Below are 23,622 nucleotides of genomic sequence, written 5' to 3'. Positions count from 1 at the left end.
AACGATGACATTTTGACCAAATTCAAGCGAATGGTATATACATGGCTATATACCGACCCAACACAAGAATACTATACAGAAGTATATAATGTGAAATTTTAGAAAATTTATATATGGGACGGACCGGGTGACCCGAGGTTCAACCCGAACCCGGCCCTACCCGAAGTCGGGTTTGATGTTGGACAACCTTTCTTTGTCCTCTTTGCATGATCGGGCCGGGTTGGACCCGACCCTAAAGGCTTGGGCCGGGACGGGTTGGCGGGTAGGGTCGGGTCTTGTATACCCCTAATACAAGCAACACTCAGAATTTAAAGCCCTATGTTGATTCCATGAACATTATTCTCATAATGTTATAAGCATGTGCTTTCGAATGAAAGCACGAATTGACCCCCTTTATAACACATGTGCTTTCATCCTTTTGAACGTTCTTCTCTTTCCTCAAGCTTGTAATAAATCATTTGACCCAATTTCCATATTCATCTCTAATAACTATGTGAATACTTGTTTTCTTATCTATAACCCTGTCATCAACATTTGCAGCAATTCCACTAGGAGGGTGAGCTTCCCATCAATGTTATATTAAATATACTCAAAGCAAAGAATTTTTGTAGAAAAGGTCATGTAGACATTATAACTATGTTTTCAACCGCCCTTTAGGTTTCAAAGTGTCAAGGGGTTGTATTGGAATTATATCTCATTTGAGAGAAATTTAATAAACTTTTCATAATTAAAAGAACATAACAAGTGAGATTCTCAGTATGACTACATCTAAAATGAAGAAATTTCCCATTATGATGCTAAATAGAAAAAACTTCCTCATTAAATATCTACATCCTCAGATCACCCTTTTTTTATTCATTCTTAGTATCTTAAATTTTTTATAATCGAAGTACTTTAAAACAATAGTATATGTAGACATTGAGGTTCATTTTTCTAGTGTCCTGCAAGATCAAATAATTCAATTTAATTGAACCAGTATCACGTGACCCCTTTCCCTATTTATTTTTTTCTTGTTGCTTTTTTCTGAAATTTTTTAAAGAGGAACACTTGGATTCCTAATCCTAATTTTTCATCCTAACCTAACCATTAGAAGCCTCACTAGACACCAAACATTGATCTCAAAATCAGCAGCGAAGTTGTTCCTTCATGAAATCTATTTTCTTCTTACAACCTCCGTGTATGAAAACATAGTTTCTACCATAGATATTTCAGGACATAAGAAGTTATTTTGTATCTAAGGCTTTTTTTAATGTCAAATTAACACCAATTCTAATTAATCCACACCAAACAGAGCAGAATAGAGCACAACAGTACATCTAAGTGCTAGATAATAATCGAAGGTTAAAAACAGAGTTTCCACCACAAATATTTCAGGATATAACAAGTTATGTATCAATTAACACTAAATAGAGCAGAAACAGAGCACAACAGTACCTTGCTTATCTTCACATTTTCAAGGACGTTTTCGGAAATTTATAGAAGTGCGCACGTGAATGGTAATGGAAGGAATAACAAGTATATATTCTTCATCTTTTCCTTTGCCTCTCTTTTAGCAATTTTCTTTCTGAACTCTGATTTTCTCACCTCATTGATAGCTTTGAAAGAAGGTTCTCAGGGAGTAATTTACCCCAAAAATTCAAAATTGCACCCATGAATGGAAGCGCTAGAAGGTTTTATTGCACTTTCTCAGTTTCTCTTTTTTAACATTTTCATTCTTCTTATTCACTCGCCTCTTCTTTCCCTCATATTTCATAGCTTTACAAGAATGTCATCAACCGTCTCGAACAGCGACGATGATGAGTTCTTGAAGTTCACACTATTTGAAATTCGGAGAATGAGATGGATCCAGGTTTTGTTGCTCTTTCTCAGTTTCTCTTTTTTAACACTTTCATTCTTCTGATTCACTTATTTCTTCTTTCCCTTATATTTGATAGTTTTACAAGAACGTTCTTGAATGTCTCTAATGGTGATGATGATGATGATGATGATTTCTTGAAGCTAGCACACTATTTGAAGACTGTACAATGGGACGAATCCAGGTTTTCTTCCTCTTTCAACTTTTCCTCAAATCTATTTTATTTTATTGATTTATAATTTCCACATGACAATGAGTTTCAGTGATGTGTTGATTCACATAATTTTCCCACTTCATTGATGATGGTTGAAAAAGGGTCGATGTTTTCCTTAGCTCTGTTCACAACTTTTACCCTCATCGCGTTATCACATTGAATTTGTATGATTCTTATTATAAACCAGAAAATAAAGCAATTGTGTGATTGTCTTTTAAGCTACAATTCAAAGGATGTTAAATAGTCTGAGGTCTTATTGGCCTCACGGAAAATCTAGACTACTTCCACATGTTTCTATTATACTTAAGGCATTTTATATCCTCGGTCACTTCTTTGATGATGACAAATTTAAAGCCTAGTGTAAGTGCTCAGTAGTCAGTAGTGTGCAGCGTGAGTAAGTGTTTTTTATTATAGCGGTAATATCGGTCGGACCATGATTCAATTACGGTTGAACTTGTGAACCTTGAACTAGTGCCCACACCGGTTCGATCACCAGTCCGGTTTTCATAACCTTGATAAAATATCACACTATACAAGGAGAATTCAATTCATATGCATGCTTTTAGGTTGAACATTTTATTTAGTAGATTAGACTTTTTGTTTAGTGATTGAACGGAGGAACAGATTCTCTTGACACACACGATTGAGATTGAGATGAGCTCGTTTGAGGAGGAATTCGGTATTAGTGTGGAAGAACAAAAATCTGCCCCAAAAGTTGTTTATAGGATATGATAATAGGCAATAGACTGGAAAAAATAAAACTACAAATAGACTCTCATGACTAAAATTAAAAAAATGGAACCTTTTGGGCATGAATTGATTAGAAATTCCATTTTGTTTTCTTCAGGGAAGGAGGATGAAGGAGGAGGTACAGAAAAAGGCCAGTGTCATCCTCAGCTCCGTTCAAAGCTTTTACCTTAGTTCGTATGATTCTTCCTATAAATCAGAAAACGGAGCACATGTGTGATTGTCTTTTAAGGTAGAACTTAAAGGTTGTCATGTAGTATGAGGCCTTATTGGCCTCCCAGAAATGATAAGGGTGACTAAATCACTGGTTTTTGTGGATTCTTGGGGGAGGAGAAGGAGGTAGTCATTACTGAATATGCTGGAATTCAACATGGATTATCAATTTGCTTCAAATTAGAAACTGTCAAATATAGAAAGATCTTGGTGTATTGTTACAATAACACAGTTGTCAGAACTTTGAACAATGATGAGAAGAGATAAATGATGATCATTCCAACTATGAAGTCATTATAGAAATCAAAGTTATGATGTAACTTAAAAATATGATCATTTTACCCCCTAAGAGAAATGCAAATGGGAGAGGCCATGGTATGACTGATGTTGGCTTAAGTGCGGAGAAGATGCATGAATTCCCCCCAAAGGGAATTGAGAGAATAATTCGCTTTGATAACACAATTAAAACTCATTCCATCAAAGTAGCAAGATCATCAACCATTGTGGCCATGGATCGACCTATAATTTGGACTTTGATTTTGTTTTGTTCAATATGGTTGTAATGTTCAACCATTGTGGTCATGGCATTAAAATCCAATATCAAAGACCCAGTTGAAAGACCTTCAGAGACCAAAATCTTAATTGGTATATTAAAGGATATAATTTAATATTAGAAAAGGTCGGTGTTGTCCTCAGCTTTGTTATCTCAATCATGTTATCACATTGAGTTCGTATGATACTTCTTATCAACCAAAAAATAGAGTATATGTGTGATTATTTTTTAAGCTAGAATTTTTACATCAAACTCACCCTGTGTATATATGAAGGTATTAACTACCAGTGAAGAATGAACACAGTAAAATGTCTCTAGAAAAAAAGTCACAAGATCTACCAAGGTAGTAACATCATACACAACCAAGATGAGAATCACTGTCAAAATTGTTTGAGTAAAACAAAATATTACAACACAATATATGTAGGGCAGGATTAATTGATTGTTAATCAACATGTATCCATGATCAATACTTCTACAAGAAAACATTCGACAACCTGCCGAAATCAAAGTCTAATGCAAAAATCAGAAACAAAGTGGAAGATGGCGAAAAAACCCAAATACAAAGTTTTTTGTGACCAAGATCCTTGGAACACAAATTCAGTCATTCAAGTCATATAGACATGATTGTCCTTCGCCCACTCAATGTTCACTGACCCTCCTCGTGAGAAACGAACAACACAAGATTCCATATCAACAATGCAACAACAAGCGCACAAGCCGCTTCGCCCAAGTAATCAACAATGCCAAAGTCCCACATATCCATCTTCGCCTCTAACCTACTTTAAAAGTCACAAGGTCTACCAAGGTAGTAACATCATACACAACCAAGATGAGAATCACTGCCAAAATTGTTTGAGTAAAACAAAATATTACAACGCAATATATGTAGGGCAGGATTAATTGATTATTAATCAACATGTATCCATGATCTGTACTTCTACGAGAAAACGTTCGACAACCTGCCGAATTCAAAGTCTAATGTAAAATCCATAAACAAAGTGGAAGAGGGCGAAAAAACCCAAATACAAAATTTTCTGTGACCAAGATCCTTGGAACACAAATTCAGCCATTCCAGTCATATAAAATGATTGTCCTCCGCCCACTCAATGTTCACTGACCCTCCTCGTGAGAAACGAACAACACAAGATTCTCTATCAACAATGCAACAACAAGCGCACAAGCCGCTTCTCCCAAGTAATCAGCAATGCCAAAGTCTCACATATCCATCTTCACCTCTAACCTACTTTAAAAGTCAAAAGATCTACCAAGGTAGTAACATCATACACAACCAAGATGAGAATCACTGCCAAAATTGTTTGAGTAAAATAAAATATTACAACGCAATATATGTAGGGCATGATTAATTGATTGTTAATCAACATGTATCCATGATCTGTACTTCTACGAGAAAACATTCGACAACCTGCCGAATTCAAAGTCTAATGCAAAATTTAGAAACAAAGTGAAAGAGGGCGAAAAAACCCAAATACAAAGTTTTCTGTGACCAAGATCCTTGGAACACAAATTCAGCCATTCCAGTCATATAGACATGATTGTCCCTCGCCCACTCAATGTTCACTGACCCTCCTCGTGAGAAACGAACAACACAAGATTCCCTATCAAAAATTCAGAAACAAAGTGGAAGAGGGCGAAAAAACTCAAATACAAAGTTTTCTGTGACCAAGATCCTTGGAACACAAATTCAACCATTCCAGTTATATAGACATGATTGTCCCTCGCCCACTCAATGTTCACTGACCCTCCTCGTGAGAAACGAACAACACAAGATTCCCTATCAAAAATTCAGAAACAAAGTGGAAGAGGGCGAAAAAACCTAAATACAAAGTTTTCTGTGACCAAGATCCTTGGAACACAAATTCAGCCATTCCAGTCATATAGACATGATTGTCCCTCGCCCACTCAATGTTCACTGACCCTCCTCGTGAGAAACGAACAGCACAAGATTCCCTATCAAAAATTCAGAAACAAAGTAGAAGAGGGCGAAAAGACCCAAATACAAAGTTTTCTGTGACCAAGATCCTTGGAACACAAATTCAGCCATTCCAGTCATATAGACATGATTGTCCTTCGCTCACTCAATGTTCACTGACCCTCCTCGTGAGAAACGAACAACACAAGATTCCCTATCAAAAATTCAGAAACAAAGTGGAAGAGGGCGAAAAAACTCAAATACAAAGTTTTGTAACCAAGATCCTTGGAACACAAATTCAGCCATTCCAGTTATATAGACATGATTGTCCCTCGCCCACTCAATGTTCACTGACCCTCCTCGTGAGAAACGAACAACACAAGATTCCCTATCAAAAATTCAGAAACAAAGTGGAAGAGGGCGAAAAAACCCAAATACAAAGTTTTCTGTGACCAAGATCCTTGGAACACAAATTCAGCCATTCCAGTTATATAGACATGATTGTCCCTCGCCCACTCAATGTTCACTGACCCTTCTCGTGAGAAACGAACAACACAAGATTCCCTATCAAAAATTCAGAAACAAAGTGGAAGAGGGCGAAAAAACCCAAATACAAAGTTTTCTGTGACCAAGATCCTTGGAACACAAATTCAGCCATTCCAGTTATATAGACATGATTGTCCCTCGCCCACTCAATGTTCACTGACCCTCCTCGTGAGAAACGAACAACACAAGATTCCCTATCAAAAATTCAGAAACAAAGTGGTAGAGGGCGAAAAAACCCGAATACAAAATTTTCTGTAACCAAGATCCTTGGAACACAAATTCAGCCGTTCCAGTTATATAGACATGATTGTCCCTCGCCCACTCAATGTTCACTGACCCTCCTCATGAGAAACGAACAACACAAGATTCCCTATAAAAAATTCAGAAATAAAGTAGAAGAGGGCGAAAAAACCCAAATACAAAGTTTTCTGTGACCAAGATCCTTGGAACACAAATTCAGTCATTTCAGTCATATAGACATGATTGTCCTTCGCTCACTCAATGTTCATTGACCCTCCTCGTGAGAAATGAACAACACAAGATTCCCTATCAACAATGCCACAACAAGCGCACAAGTCGCTTCTCCCAAGTAATCAACAATGTCAAAGTCCCACATATCCATCTTCACCTCTGACCTACTTTGAATATCTCCATAAACGTAAGTTTCTGCACGCAAAATAAGTATAGAGGTTTGAGGAATTCCCATCCGTATCAATTGATCGATTGTCATACTAGCTCTCACAAGAGCGGCTTTCAAGTTCCCAGTTGTTGCTTTTCCGCCGGCAAAGACTATGTTGTATGGTATTATCATGTCAACCCAAGTCCCAAGTACTCCAGCGGTAGGCACAAGTGATGCTTTTAACATTGGTGATCTCATATCAATTTTAACTGAGCCATCTTTCAATACTTGCACATTCATCTCCCTAGCACCACTAACTAAAGAGAAATTGTCTATGTTGTCCCTATATGAGATGAATATGCTCAGGCACATCAGTCCCATGCTACAAGGAATTCCAGGCACATGAATGTGAGCACTTAGGACTTTATAACCAAAACTTGTTAATTTTCCACTTGTTAAGAAGTAAATAGCTTCTGCACCAACACCGCCCTCTGAGTTGCACATGAGAGATGCAATCTGGGGGTAATTAGGAGATTATCAAGTCCTCTATTATCAACCCTTTCATTGCACTAACATGAAGCCTCCCAAATTAACAGTGCCAGAGCACTCCCAACCACCGAGCAAACCCAATCTACCACCGATCGCTCCTCTTGGTGTGTGATCATGCGGATGCGACTCGAACTGAATACGCTCCAGGGTCACTCACACGAGTTTTTTAAGCTAGAATTTAAAGGATTTCATATAGTCTAGACCAAAATCTTAATTGGTAGATGAAAGGATATAACACAATATTAAAAAAGGTCGGTTTTGTCCTCAACTCTGTTAACATCTTTTACCTCAATCGCGTTATCATATCGAGTTCGTATGATACTTCTTATAAACCAGAAAACGGAGCAAATGTGTGATTGTCTTTTAAGCTAGAATTTAAAGGATGTCATATAGTCCGAGGCCTTATTGGCCTCCCAAAAATCTAGGCTACTTTGACATCTTTCTAATCCACTTAAGACATTTTATATCATCATTCACTTCATTGATGATGGCAGAAAAAAGATTTGTATTAATTTTCACCTCCGTTAACCGCTTTTACAACAACTGTGCATCCCGCGTGTATAATCGCTCGTTCGTGTAAAGAACAGACACATGTTACTATCCTAGCACTTCTTATTGGCATCGCATGTCATGTATGTCCTAGTGTTACGATTTCTAAGAGCTTTTTATTATCCTGTTAGACTTTTATTTGGAGATAGGCCACGTGATATGTAACACCCTCTAAACCCCACATAATAATATATCATAAATCAGAGTAAAATGCATAACACAGAGGGTGTCACACTTATTCTCCAGAAACATAAATCAAAACACCTGTCATGCTCATAATAAATATATAAATTTTCCAACTTTAATGTCGCAACATCATATGCATAGCACAGCGGATTTATTTCAACTCCAAAATTTAACATAAAGAGAGTTCATAGGTAACTCTTAACATCAAGGTACAAAACTAAACGTTTCCCGGTGTTACATAACAGAGCATGACTCCCCTAACTAAACCGTAAATGAAAGACTAGCTCCTCCAACTAACCCTCGCGAGAAGCTCCACTATCTTCGGTACCTGAGCGATGTCGCATAGAACATCATTCCAACAGAAGGGTGAGAACTCATATCATATGGATAAGCATAATGATAAATAATGTAAAAGCTTATCTATGCTCCACATAAATTACTCACATTCACTAACAAATACTAAATTATGTAATTTTAACATAATTAATCAAGTTCACAGTTATGGCAAATACTCCATAAATTATAGCTCAATTAGAACATATATAATAGTCTCTAATTACCACCACATCAAATCTCTCCAAAAATATCACCATAACACATATGACTCAAGTGAGACCCGTGCAAATGCCTTTGGTACCAAAGTTGTTATCCTTAGCGGTATCACCGCGTCCACTCCAGACAGATAACCACCAATAAAGCCCTCGCTCTAGGCTTCAAAACCACTCCAGTTTTGGGACAAGTCACTAGCCTCCACGAGAACTAGCAAACATTGCCTCTTGACAACTATGCAGTGTATTGTGCAAAACTCAACTAACATATGCATATTTAGAGCATCTCCAAGTCCTAATTATTTTAGCATATTCATCATCAGTTGCACAAAACACATATTACATGTTATCAATTATACAACTTGCAATCACAACAACTTAGCATCTCAAACATAACATCAATTCAGAAACAAGATCATATAATGATTATTAAAAATAGATGTAAATTAAATATAATTCATATATAACAGGTTCTGCAACTATTTCGTAAAGACTGGATTTCTCTCTAAATTTTCCCAAAAACTCGCGACATGCTCATGCTCGCCATCTCGCGACATCTCACTGCACAACTCGCCATGTCGCGACATCTCACGACATCTCCCTACGCAACTCGCCATGTCGCGACATCTCACGACATCTCCCTACGCAACTCGCCATGTCGCGACATCTTGCGACATCTTCCTGCGCAACTCGCCATGTGCGCGCACCACACATCTAATGAACTATTAAACAGATGTAAATTATCAAATATACTCAGAAAAATCTAATATTTTTATCATGGTTCCGTATACACGTTTTGTAAACCTCTATAAACTTTCAAGTCACAATTCACAGTACAAAAATCAGGAAAAATCGTACACTAACCGCAGTTCGTAAGAAACTGGACAGCTTAACCTACACTCACTAAAATACACATAACTCGAGCTACAGACGTCGGAATGACGTGAAACCAGTGGCAAAAGTTTCGTAACAGAAAAACCTACAACTTTTATGAAGACTACTTCTTCAAATTCGGCCATTAACATAGCACGAAAAAGGGTAAAAGAGAACGTAAATTTCTGCGCATCATGCAAGCCTATCATCTACCCCCAAAATCATCTAAAAGCCAAACCCTAACTATTTCAATTTGGAAATTTTTGCAACCTAGGGTTCCTAAATCATGCTTTCTATCATTATCCACTATCATACCAATCCATAAAACATGAATTCAAACCCTTACCTCTTGTAGATCAGTTCTAAGTTTTCTCCTCTTTTCTCCTCTCCTTCTCTGCTTTCACGTGTTTCTTGTTCTGCTTCTCTTCTAATCCTTATTTTTTTTTCTTTTCTTTCTTTCTATTTCACTCATAACCCTTAAATAGCCATACAATGGGCCACACTCTCAATTACTCACACTAAACCCTAAAACTTTATTTATCTATATCACATAATCACTTAATTATCTAACAAAATCACTTAATTACCATATACCATAATACTAATTAAAATAAAATAATAAATAACCTAATAACAGAAAATGGGGTGTTACATGATAAGTTTTTATTTTAATCTCATTCGTTTGTTTATAATATCCTTCCTCACTTCATTGATGATGGTTGTAAAGGGGCCGATGTTTTCCTTAGCTTTGTTCACAACTTTTACCCTCATCGCGTTATCACATTGAATTTGTATGATTCTTAGTATAAACAGAAAATGAAGCAATTGCGTGATTGTATATTAAGCTAGAATTTAAAGGATGTTAAATAGTTTGAGACCTTATTGGCCTCATGGAAAATCTAGACTACTTCCACATCTTTCTATTATACTTAAGGGATTTTATATCTTCATTGTGATGACAGAAAAAAAGTTTGTATTTGTTTTCGGCTCCGTTAACGGCTTTTACCACAACCGCGCATCTCGCATGAATAATCATTCATATGTTCATAGCACAAACATGGGTGACTATCCTAGTACTACTTAACGAGCAACACTAAATACTTTATAACCATAAACAAATATACAAAAAAAAAACCAGAAATGAAAAAACATTAACTTTAAAGTGGTAACAACACAAATAAAGAACCAAAAGTAAAACCACCTCATCTGCGGCAGGAACAAAAAACATTGAATTTAAAGGATGGGATATAGTATGAGGCCTTATTAGCCTTCAGAAAAATTTAGGGCAATCAATTGATTTTTTTTCATTGCAATGATGACTAAGAATAGGTTGTGAGTGACTAGTTAGCAGTGCACATGTACAAGGAGGAAATGGAGATGCTGGGTGAAAAAGTTAACTTGACATAATGAACTCAAATTTAAAATTTACCTCATCGCCCACTCAATGTTCATTGACCCTCCTCGTGAGAAACGAACAACACAAGATTCCCTATCAAAAATTCAGAAACAAAGTGGAAGAGGGCGAAAAAACTCAAATACAAAGTTTTCTGTGACCAAGATCCTTGGAACACAAATTCAACCATTCCAGTTATATAGACATGATTGTCCCTCGCCCACTCAATGTTCACTGACCCTCCTCGTGAGAAACGAACAACACAAGATTCCCTATCAAAAATTCAGAAACAAAGTGGAAGAGGGCGAAAAAACCCAAATACAAAGTTTTCTGTGACCAAGATCCTTGGAACACAAATTCAGCCATTCCAGTTATATAGAAATGATTGTCCCTCGCCCACTCAATGTTCACTGACCCTCCTCGTGAGAAACGAACAACACAAGATTCCCTATCAAAAATTCAGAAACAAAGTAGTAGAGGGCGAAAAAACCCAAATACAAAATTTTCTGTGACCAAGATCCTTGGAACACAAATTCAGCCATTCCAGTTATATAGACATGATTGTCCCTCGCCCACTCAATGTTCACTGACCCTCCTCGTGAGAAACGAACAACACAAGATTCCCTATCAAAAATTCAGAAACAAAGTGGAAGATGGCGAAAAAACCTAAATACAAAGTTTTCTGTGACCAAGATCCTTGGAACACAAATTCAGCCATTCCAGTCATATAGACATGATTGTCCCTCGCCCACTCAATGTTCACTGACCCTCCTCGTGAGAAACGAACAGCACAAGATTCCCTATCAAAAATTCAGAAACAAAGTAGAAGAGGGCGAAAAAACCCAAATACAAAGTTTTCTGTGACCAAGATCCTTGGAACACAAATTCAGCCATTCCAGTCATATAGACATGGTTGTCCTTCGCCCACTCAATGTTCACTGACCCTCCTCGTGAGAAACGAACAACACAAGATTCTCTATCAACAATGCAACAACAAGCGCACAAGTCGCTTCTCCCAAGTAATCAACAATGTCAAAGTCCCACATATCCATCTTCACCTCTGACCTACTTTGAATATCTCCATAAACGTAAGTTTCTGCACGCAAAATAAGTATAGAGGTTTGAGGAATTCTCATCCGTATCAATTGATCGATTGTCATACTAGCTCTCACAAGAGCGGCTTTCAAGTTCCCAGTTGTTGCTTTTCCGCCGGCAAAGACTATGTTGTATGGTATTATCATGTCAACCCAAGTCCCAAGTACTCCAGCGGTAGGCACAAGTGATGCTTTTAACATTGGTGATCTCATATCAATTTTAACTGAGCCATCTTTCAATACTTGCACATTCATCTCCCTAGCACCACTAACTAAAGAGAAATTGTCTATGTTGTCCCTATATGAGATGAATATGCTCAGGCACATCAGTCTCATGCTACAAGGAATTCCAGGCACATGAATGTGAGCACTTAGGACTTTATAACCAAAACTTGTTAATTTTCCACTTGTTAAGAAGTAAATAGCTTCTGCACCAACACCGCCCTCTGAGTTGCACATGAGAGATGCAATCTGGGGGTAATTAGGAGATTATCAAGTCCTCTATTATCAACCCTTTCATTGCACTAACATGAAGCCTCCCAAATTAACAGTGCCAGAGCACTCCCAACCACCGAGCGAACCCAATCTACCACCGATCGCTCCTCTTGGTGTGTGATCATGCGGAGGCGACTCGAACTGAATACGCTCCAGGGTCACTCACACGAGTTTTTTAAGCTAGAATTTAAAGGATTTCATATAGTCTAGACCAAAATCTTAATTGGTAGATGAAAGGATATAACACAATATTAAAAAATGTCGGTTTTGTCCTCAACTCTGTTAACATCTTTTACCTCAATCGCGTTATCATATCGAGTTCGTATGATACTTCTTATAAACCAGAAAACGGAGCAAATGTGTGATTGTCTTTTAAGCTAGAATTTAAAGGATGTCATATAGTCCGAGGCCTTATTGGCCTCCCAAAAATCTAGGCTACTTTGACATCTTTCTAATCCACTTAAGACATTTTATATCATCATTCACTTCATTGATGATGGCAGAAAAAAGATTTGTATTAATTTTCACCTCCGTTAACCGCTTTTACAACAACTGTGCATCCCGCGTGTATAATCGCTCGTTCGTGTAAAGAACAGACACATGTTACTATCCTAGCACTTCTTATTGGCATCGCATGTCATGTATGTCCTAGTGTTACGATTTCTAAGAGCTTTTTATTATCCTGTTATACTTTTATTTGGAGATAGGCCACGTGATAAGTTTTTATTTTAATCTCATTCGTTTGTTTATAATATCCTTCCTCACTTCATTGATGATGGTTGTAAAGGGGGCCGATGTTTTCCTTAGCTTTGTTCACAACTTTTACTCTCATCGCGTTATCACATTGAATTTGTATGATTCTTAGTATAAACAGAAAATGAAGCAATTGCGTGATTGTATTTTAAGCTAGAATTTAAAGGATGTTAAATAGTTTGAGACCTTATTGGCCTCATGGAAAATCTAGACTACTTCCACATCTTTCTATTATACTTAAGGGATTTTATATCTTCATTGTGATGACAGAAAAAAAGTTTGTATTTATTTTCGGCTCTGTTAACGGCTTTTACCACAACCGCGCATCTCGCATGAATAATCATTCATATGTTCATAACACAAACATGGGTGACTATCCTAGTACTACTTAACGAGCAACACTAAATACTTTATAACCATAAACAAATATACAAAAAAAAAACCAGAAATGAAAAAACATTAACTTTAAAGTGGTAACAACACAAATAAAGAACCAAAAGTAAAACCACCTCATCTGCGGCAGGAACAAAAAACATTGAATTTAAAGGATGTGATATAGTATGAGGCCTTATTAGCCTTCAGAAAAATTTAGGGCAATCAATTGATTTTTTTTCATTGCAATGATGACTAAGAATAGGTTGTGAGTGACTAGTTAGCAGTGCACATGTACAAGGAGGAAATGGAGATGCTGGGTGAAAAAGTTAACTTGACATAATGAACTCAAATTTAAAATTTATTTCATTTACCCAATTCAATCGGTATACATGATCTAATGTCAGAAATTGCACTAAGTGCACACTGCCTAAATTGCATTATATATAACGATCCAATATCTCATTCAATAATTTTTGGTTGAGAATCATATATATACATTACATCATACATAAAATATCACACTACACAATGAGAATTTAATGCATATGCATGCTTTTAGGTTGAACATTTTACTTAGTAGATTGGACTTTTTATTTTGTGATTGAACGAAGGAACAAATTCTCTTGACACACACGATTGAGATTGAGATGAGCTCGTTTGAGGAGGAATTCGGTATTAGGGTGGAAGAACAAAAATCTGCCCCAAAAGTTATTTTAGGGAAAGAAAAGTTCATTCAATATTCAACATAGCTGCTCAATACAGTAAAAGAAGCATAAATACTAAGACTAAATGAAAATGAAAACCTAGTTGGGAAGCTTGGCCTCTTCACTAATGGGTCGGCCTCTTTAGGGAAAAGATGAAATAGCTCCTAAAGCTAGGTCCTATCACTGGGTCTGTGAAGCAACGAGATCAATGTGGGTCTGACCTTGAGCGGAGCAAGGAGGTCAGTGTCTGACGTGGAGCAAGGCGCGCAGCTGAGAATGCTCGGGGTAACGTGGTCTATGTGGTCTGAGCTGTGGTGTCACTGAAGTCTAGGAACCAAATCAAAACAATGGCAATAGTAAGTGCGACAAAAAGCAAACCCTACCGGACCAAACACCGACGTGAGAGCTCAGCTTACTAAAGATAGTAAACGTAAACCCAATCAAGTAAGTCGTCAAGCATGCCCCATATTTGGGGACTTTGAGCCTCTTGCTCAGGAAATTCACCGCGATAACCAGTATGACGCATGATACCATCAATATGATATTGGGCAGCAATTTAAGATCTTGAAGAAGCGAATCCACACCCGCTCCAAAGAGCGTAGTGAAGAACAGAATGTAGAGTGATATTTGTAGTTTCAGTCCTTGGATTCCCTGTTCGTCAATTGTGCGAACGAACCACCGGAAGTGCCCTAAAAACAAACCTCCAATGTCGAATATCAAACCATATTTCTCGGCAGTCGAATGCAAGCAAAAAAGAATCACGATGTGGGTAGATGTCGTGCTAAGCAGAATCGCAACAACGATAATCAGCTTGGGGGTTAGCTTCCCCTTCATTTTGTTGAGCCAAGCGAGAATCCCCTCGCGGGTCAGCTTCCCCTTCATTTTCTTCACCCAAGACTTCGACGCCGACTCATCAATCACCACATGCACATGTCCTCCCCCGTCAGCTGCCCCTCTTCCGTTAGAAGCCATCCTCATCACGTCAGAACTTAAACTCCCTCTATTTCTTTCGTCACCCAATAACTTGTGACTGGTGCGCTCGATGACTACTCAATTTCCCTTGTAATTTTTCTGATTTCACTCTTCAGTCTTCAGTACATAAAATTAAATTAAACCTTTTTTTAAGGGCTCGTTTGGCACGCCGTATAAGGTATGATAGTATAAGCTTATACAATACATTATGAGTTTATTCATTGTTTGGTGATGACATTGTATTGTATAAGCTTATCCATCAAAGTCCCCTTAAACGTTAAAATGACGTATTATTTAATCCATCATGTGAGTGATGGATAAGGCATGATAAGACATCATCACCACCACACTCAATTGCTGCCAACTTACACCACCATTGGCACCACCACTGCCACTGGTGTTGCCACCACCACCCGATCACCACCGTCGCCGCCACCACCGCCCTACCGTCACCACTGATGTTGCTGCCACCACCACCGCCGCCGCCCTACCGCCGCCACCGACACCACAACCACCACCCTATCGCCACCACCACCATAATCGCCGCTACCACTCTATTGCCACCACCACCACCACAACCACCACCCTATCGCCACCACCACCTTGCCTCCACCCTCCACCGCCGCCGCCATCCTACTGCAGCCGCCACCGCCACCACCACCCTATCGTCGCCAACATTACAACCACCATCGCTGCCACCACCCGATCACCACCACCGCCGCCCTACCGCCGCCACCGCCACCACCGCCGCCGCCGCCCTACCGCCACCACCGACACCACAACAACCACCATATCGCCACCACCACCATAATCATTGCCACCACCGACACCACAACCACCACCCTATCGCCACCACCACCACCATAACCTCCACCCTCCACCGTAGCCGCCACCCTACCGCAGCCGCCACCGCCACCGCCTTACCACCACCACCACCACCCTATCATCGCCACCACCACAACCACCATCGCTGCCACCACCACCACCAACCTATCTCCACTTTCACCACCACCGCCACCAACACTAACCTACCATCATTGCCACCACCACCACCAACCTACCACCACTTCCATCACCACCGCCACCACCGTTATAATCACCTCCATATTTGATTTTTATTATATATCATTATTCAATACTTCACTAAACATAAAATTGCATTAACTTAAACGATATGGTAAATTATACAGAGTATGGCCAAACGCTGGATAGTATAAGAAAGTTATCAGGGCTTATACTATCAGGCCTAATACTATCAGGTCTTATACTATCAGGTCTTATACTATCAGGTCTTATACTATACGTCGCACCAAACGGGTCCTAAGGGTTCACATTACACGACCCAATAAATTGTTGTTAATATTTATTTGACTAAAATAAGATAACCCCTAAACAACGTCCCCTTTCTCCTTCAACAAAACGCCGCAACCCATCTTCTTCTGCCGCTTTCACCGCCGCCGACTCTTCCTACTGAGACTATGGCGAAAAACAGGAACAACAAGAAGAAGAGAAACGACGTCGTTTCTATGGATACCACCGACCCATCTGTTTCGGAACCACCTCAAGGTAATCGCTTCACAACTACAATGTTTTTTTGTTTTTTATTTCAACTTTTGGTGACTGGGACTTGTTTACTTGAAGCAATGGATACTTCAGAATCAGGTGCTGCTAGTGCTACTACCAATATGTAAGTAACCCTAAATCCCTCATAGGCATCACAGATAGATAGATATACTAAAGTTCACATATGCCCCGATTGGGAAAACAGCTTAATTAAGCGCTTATGGCAAAGATGGATAGCTTTGGAAATCAATTTTTGAAAAAAATTAATAATCTTCCGTCTGAAGACTGTTGAATATGGATGTCACAAATAATCAAACCTGACTAGGTTACCTAGCAGTAGGAGAGGCGCCCTTGATTTGGTTATCATTACAATAAAAGCAGGACTTTCAAGTGCAGTTGGTGTGTTAATTGGTGATATAAAAGACCATTTTAAAGATGAAAAATTTATAAGTTTTAGAAGAAAATCATTGAATACTGATAAGATGAAAAGATTATTACCTGAAAGATTAGGTAATCTCGTCTGGAGGGTTTGCCGGAGGAAACTTAGTCGAAACACCAGGCCTTAGAATTCCTTAGAATCTTGTCTAGGTGAGAAGCAGGAGAATATTTTCCTTTGTAAATAACTGACTGTTTTGGGAGGGAAGTCTGATAGTATTAGTTAGTTAGTCGAGGGTTAGCCTATAAATAAGAGTGGGTTAGAGAGGATTAGTCATCTTGGAGATCATTTGAGAATTGAGATTGGGAGAGTGGCCGAGACTCTCAAATATCTCAGCAACCGTTTGTACATTTCTCTACTCAATAATATCTGGGTTCTATCAAAGTCTTTTAATTAACAGATTATTAGTTAAAACTGCTAGTTAGATGCTGTGTATAAATAAGTCAGTCAGTAGAGTAAGAAGTCACTTTTAGATTTGGGCAATTGTGGAGTAGTCTGAGCTTCTTAGAATTCTCTCATCACTTCCTTACTCTCTTTGTAATTCTCCTCCGTGTTCTAAGTCTATCCTACATTGGGAAGGCTTGGTAACTAGGATTCTCGAATAAAAATTCAGTTCGTTCAATTCTGACTGGTGCCAGTTCCTACCGAAGACAGTCAGTAGTTACGAAGGAAAAAGTCTCCTACCTCTCACCTAGACCTCCTCTGATACAATTTACTAATTACTAATAGGAGGTCATACATTTCTATCAACGACCATCAAGGCCCGGCAACACTGACAGTGAAAGCTTTGCCGGCCTTCCAAAGACCCTTTGCTCTGTCGTTGAAGGCCCATCTCTGGTTGGAACTTCGGGAGCACCGCCTTGTTAGACATGAGGATAGACCTGTTGTCACTAAAGTCTATCAAAGAAGGGGAAAAGAAAGGGTTAGTTAGACTTTGCCATGTGGCAGTTAGGTTGTTATATCTGTTAGTGGGGAAAACAGTTAGAAAAGGGAATATAAATAGGAATTAGAGCTGTCAGTTAGAATTAGAATTGGGACTCTCGAAATTCCCAGTATTGTACTATTTCTTAATTCCAATTGGGATTAGGGTTCTTGAATAACACAATTGGTATTCTGATTCTGCTTGAGTCTATCACGCCTTCACAAACTCCCACGGTGTTGCTTTCCTATTGCTTCTTTGCCAGCAAAACCATCAAATGAGAGCATTGGGTACCAATTCTTTCTATGCCTTTGATAAAAGCTTTTTTTCCTGTACTATACTCACAGCTTCAAAATGTTGCTCCACGTTGATGAGCCACCCATAAGCTTTTCTTCCGTCTAATGTTGGAATGATCTTCAAGAACAATCACCCACAGCTCCAAGATCAGAGCGCTTATATCAATTGATAGGTACCAGCTGTGAATTAGAAGAAAAATTATAATTATTCAAGAATAGTAATGAGCTACAATTACTGATTATTTGAGAGAACCAACACTCCCTCGCGTTTTCTTATTACAAACAAGATACCCTCCAATTCCCCTCATCCTCTTATTTATAGTCTCATCTAATTGACCCCTTTGTAACTAACTGACTAACTAAGTAACTAACTCTCTTAGTCACTAACGGTTATCTATCAGACGAACACATTGTCCTGCTTCATTGTATCCATTTATTTGCTTAAACTCTCATCTTTCACTTGTTAGCCCCGAATTGTTGTTAAAACATAAAATTACTCTCTGAATGATCAAGTCAGCATTCTATTTGCTTTTTCAAATACATGTGCCTGCTCTCTTAATGTTTACTTGTTCTAAACTTCTTCCTCTAATTATGAAACAGGAAGATGAAGCTGAAGGGAAGGCCGATGAAGAGAACAAAAAATGTTCGAAAGAAGAAGGCAATAGCTAAAGCCATATCCGCACACGAGAAGTCTTCGGAGAAAATATCAAAGCATGAAAACAAAAAAAGTAGAGTTCAGTCTGCCAAAACACTCTATGAATGAATAGCTGGGATGTCCTATATCATCACTTGGAAAAATGATACTTTATCTGGCAAAATGCAAAACTGAGTACACGGCTTTTGTCATTTGATTAAGCTAAATTTAATTATTTATTTTGGCTAGGCTTTTTTTGTAAGTTTTTGATGAATGAAGTTCCTTTATTTTGTTGCATCCTTAAGGTAATGGTTTTAGGAATGTTTTCATATTCTCTCAATGAAAAGAAAAAATCTTAGCTCTGCTTTGGCTCTAAAAAAGAAAAAAGAAACTACATTTGTACAGGATAACATACCGAAACCATGAGCAATTAATCATTTAAGGACTTAATGACTTAATCCAATTGAGTTAGTCGTATTTGTGAAATTTTCAACTACTGTTTCTGCATACAATAAAGCATACAACTCCTCGAAAGTAAACTTGAGATTAAATTTAATCTAAAGTACAGTATAGTAAACCTATTAAAACTTAGGAAGTTTATTTAAAAGGAGTTATTTTTCTTCTAAAAAGGTTAAGGATCGCTAAACTTATAGAGGATGTTCAATGAAGGTATTTATTTCAAACTCAATCTGAACTAATTGTATTTTTTTAACTATTTAAATTCATAATACTTTTTAAGCTGAAACTTGGATAGCTGGTGATCGGGGGATACCAAGCAAGACTACCCGGGAAGAGGTAGGGAGAGAGGGGAGCGGCGAAATTCCGGCGAGGAGGGGTGGCGAGATGATGATCTTCACGGTGCTCTGTTGTTCGTCGTGCTCGGGAGGGGTCCTTGCAATGCCACTCCGACGCTCAAGTTAGAACATGGGTTAAGGGACTGAGAAATGAGATAGATTAATGTCTACCTTAAGTTCTCTATGCCTTGAATTGGCTTTTATAGAGTTTGGAATTGTGCGGTTCGAGACGGTCATGAGTGCCTAGTACATCCTCGAGCTCCGTGCCTTGACGTTGGTTGTTGATCCATAATTACTTAGTTGACCGATCGGGGTTGATCGTCCTTATAATTGGTCGGGTGAGGAGACAACGTGATCGACTCGGGAAGTGATCGGCTGGAGCGTCTCCCAAAAGAGGACATGGTCGGGAAGGGAGTGAGCGATTTTGCAGACTCCCAGAACAGTTGGATTGCGAATTTACTTATTATTAAATAATCGTTCTTTTCAATTTCACCCGTGCTATGCTTTACAATGCTAGGATTTGTTTTAACTTTGTTCTACTGTTTTTGTTGCTAGATTTTTTTTTTATCGCGGTTTGCTAGGAATTTTTGGCAGCCAATGACTCATGTTAAAGGTAAGACTTGAAAAGTGCTTTAAACATCTATTACAACTTATTATTGGGTTAAGGCGCTTCAGAAACAGAAACAGTTTAGTGCTTGTTTGAATTTCAGTTACGTTTACGTTTACGTTCACCCCAATTCTACTCAATAATCCCTTTCACGTTCAAAGCCTTGGAACGCCAAATCACACATTCCAAAGTTGTTGAAAGTACGTTGGTGAGAAACCCAAACATAGCCTTAAATAGCTAAAAAAAAGTGCTTTTAAGGACTTTTTTGGTGTAGGAACCCACTTGAGCACCACATAATTCTTTTAAAATATAATAATTTTATACATTAATTAAAGATTTTTAATATTTTTTATAACCTAATAAATAACAAAAGTGTTGGGGTATGTATATATTGAATTTGAGAGTGTAATCTAGCTAGGTATTGGTATAGAGGGGATTTGGCTCCATAAAATAAAGGATATACGTATAAACGTGTTTTATTAAAAAAAAAATTTGATTACGCACAAAGGACGAAAAATTGAAAACTGATTCCAAATCCATCCAATTCCATTCGCATGGTCCCTATCTACTAGAATAAATGCAAGGAATTCAATTCATTGGGTCTGATCTCAGAATGTAGTAAAGTATTGCCAGGAAAATCGCAGCAGTAGATAAGATCACTTTGCAAAGCTTAGCTTTCAAATTGCACACACTATTATTTAATGACATAGCACGATTCAATATATCTCTAATATTGTGTCTTTTTTTTTTTATATATAATGGGTACAGCCATGATGTGTGGTGTGGTGTGGTGTTTTATTATGATGACTAAGAGAACTAACCTCACAAGTCACAATGTATAAAGCGGAAGCTTCTTTAATCTTCCACAAAGCAAGGAATGTGGCTGAGTGTGATCGTGTGCTGTTTTATCATCAACTTGCCAAGAGGCAAACCTTGTAGTTTTCTGCATATACGGGTTTTCAATTCATCCTCAATATTTTGAGATAATTATCACTGCTTTTGGCCTTTATCCAATTTCTCTTCTTGGCCAAAACCTCATTGCTACATCATTCCTCCTATGTGGCGAGATAGTGAAGTAAAGAGCTTTGTCACATTTTAAATGTTAGTAACTACAGTTGTCTAGCAGGAAATTCTTCTATATTATTTATCTTCATAAATTGGGGTTGTCTAAATGACCATAGGTAAAAAATGGGTCAAATAACCCAAGCTTAGGTGTTCCAATTATATTATTACATGTGTCTTTTAAAAGAATCCAACCCATGTGACATGTGTCATCATAAAATCCAACTCATTCCATTGTTAACTTTTTAATATTTTTATCAAATTCATTTTATTAAATAATTTATTTATACTTTAAACCTATGATAAACTATACAATCAACCTCATTTCAAAAAAAAAAAAAAACTAAGAACCCTAATCCCAATTTTAATGTTCTGTTCCAATCTAGGACCAAAAATTCCACCATTGATGGATGGCCTCTTTTCACTGTCCATGTTGTTTGCTGCTTTTTTTTTTCTATTGAATGAAAATTGCACTTTTTGCAAAGGATGTGCATTCCATCCACCTCTCGATCAAAGGGCGAAGGATGCATCTGTGAAGAAGGCATGAATTGTGAGCCATTAACGATATAGATACACTTGCTGGTTACGTTACCAAGTACATGTTGTGATTTTTCCATTGATAGACTTGGCTTCACTTCAGCCTCACATTCGATGGTTGCTCCATTTTCTGATTTATTGTCCATAATTGAATGAAAATGGCACTTAGGCCATTCAACCAATGATTATCAAATTGAAACTGAAAATTCAAAATTGGGGTTAGGGTTCTTAGGTTTTTTTTGGGAAAAAGAGGTTGATTGTGTAGTTTATCCTAATTTATGTGTTCAAAGTATAAATAAATTATTTAATAAAATGAATTTAATGAAAAAAAGTGAATAATGAAATGAGTTGGATTGTATGATGACACATAATATGAGTTGTAATTTTTTAACGACACATGTAATAATACAATTGGAACACCTAGACTTGGGTTATTAAACCCATTTTTTATCTTGGGTCATTTAGACAACCCCTCATAAATTTAGTAGGAAATTTGTGTTTTTCGTTAACAACTTCAAATTTTAAACACCCTAACATCCACATACACCCGAAATTTTCTCTATATTTATCACATCACATTATATTATATATCATGTTATGTGTTTTTCCCATTGTATTGAGAAAGCTAAATATGTTTCTGGTCCCTAACTCATACACTTGAATTTAAAATGGTTGTTGAAACTTTTTCTTTTTTGATCCTTGAAAGTGTTTGTTTGATTTAAAATTATCCTTATAACGTCATAAAGCTTATGCGACAATTTTTTTTACCTAACCACCAGTCCACGTAGGCTACCATGTCACATATGTTTTGATCCCTAAAGAATTTCTTCATGAAAGTTAATCATTTTTCCTTTCCAAACTCATCAACTCCTCCATCTTCTTCATTTTGAAAATTCAGAAACCAAGAAATTTAGAACAGTGTTTACATTTAGTTTCCTAAATCTTGTCTTCAATAGGGTCGAGTTTTGATGACTCTGAGGTCATTCGTTGCATCTTCCGACATATCGTTTGATCGGACAGAGGAGGGTACATTTGCGTACTGTAGCTAGGGTTTTGAGCTCCGCGCTCAATCCTTGGTTAGTGGGCCGCTAACTTTTGATGGGACACATGCGAAGAAAAGCTTGATCTTGCGTCCTCGCGTGGTTCAAATGAATGGGCGTCGAAACGATGTCGATTTTGCAACATGTCCAATTAGGTGGAGCGGATCGCAGCCAACTTTGTTAAGATCGCTGTCGAAAAGAGGACATTCTTTAGGTGTTGGCCCCTTATGGTTAATTGTGGTAGAGCTTAACACTTGAGTTTGGATCACCTTGTAGTCAGGTTGTTGCATCTATAGTTCTTCACCTTTATGTAAATCAGTGTTGACTTTTCGTATAACATAGCCGATAGTCAATGATTTGAGCAGTCCCCCTTTTGGTTAGAACACAAGTAAAGAGTATTTTCGAAGGAAATGACATGATTAAGTTAAACGAGTACTAGAACATACTGAAAGCTTATGAAAATAATTATTAGAAGTATATATACGTTAGGTTTTGTCTACCGTAAATTAAGAAAAATATGGTTCACAAATTAAAACAATCTCTCTACAAACTAATTTTAGCAA

The 23,622-nt window shown here is 37.8% G+C and overlaps 3 protein-coding genes across 4 annotated transcripts; 1 reads left to right on the top strand and 2 right to left on the bottom strand.

Annotated features, from left to right (window-relative positions):
- Positions 1 to 6,566: 6,566 nt before the first annotated feature.
- LOC130743542 (diaminopimelate epimerase, chloroplastic-like) lies at positions 6,567 to 7,184 on the bottom strand. Its single transcript, XM_057595789.1, has one exon. It carries the CDS (start codon positions 7,182 to 7,184, stop codon positions 6,567 to 6,569), a length of 618 nt encoding a protein of 205 aa, XP_057451772.1.
- A 4,529-nt stretch (positions 7,185 to 11,713) lies between these two features.
- On the bottom strand, positions 11,714 to 12,331 carry LOC130743541 (diaminopimelate epimerase, chloroplastic-like). The gene has a single exon (XM_057595788.1). The coding sequence runs from the start codon at positions 12,329 to 12,331 to the stop codon at positions 11,714 to 11,716; it is 618 nt and encodes a 205-aa protein (XP_057451771.1).
- Positions 12,332 to 16,544: 4,213 nt separating this feature from the next.
- On the top strand, positions 16,545 to 19,316 carry LOC130749385 (uncharacterized). Of its 2 annotated transcripts, none has more exons than XM_057602732.1 (3): positions 16,545 to 16,737; positions 16,828 to 16,858; positions 18,986 to 19,316. In XM_057602732.1, exons 1-3 carry the CDS (start codon positions 16,650 to 16,652, stop codon positions 19,146 to 19,148), a joined length of 282 nt encoding a protein of 93 aa, XP_057458715.1. In that variant the 5' UTR covers positions 16,545 to 16,649; the 3' UTR covers positions 19,149 to 19,316. The 2 variants fall into 2 exon arrangements, with proteins under 2 accessions (XP_057458715.1, XP_057458714.1); XM_057602731.1 differs by having other exon boundaries at positions 16,547 to 16,737; positions 16,813 to 16,858.
- The last annotated feature ends 4,306 nt before the right edge of the window (positions 19,317 to 23,622 follow it).

The sequence above is a fragment of the Lotus japonicus genome, chromosome 3 (genome assembly GCF_012489685.1).
Source record: "Lotus japonicus ecotype B-129 chromosome 3, LjGifu_v1.2".
Lineage (NCBI taxonomy): Eukaryota > Viridiplantae > Streptophyta > Magnoliopsida > Fabales > Fabaceae > Lotus > Lotus japonicus.
This window is presented reverse-complemented; position numbering and strand designations above follow the sequence as displayed.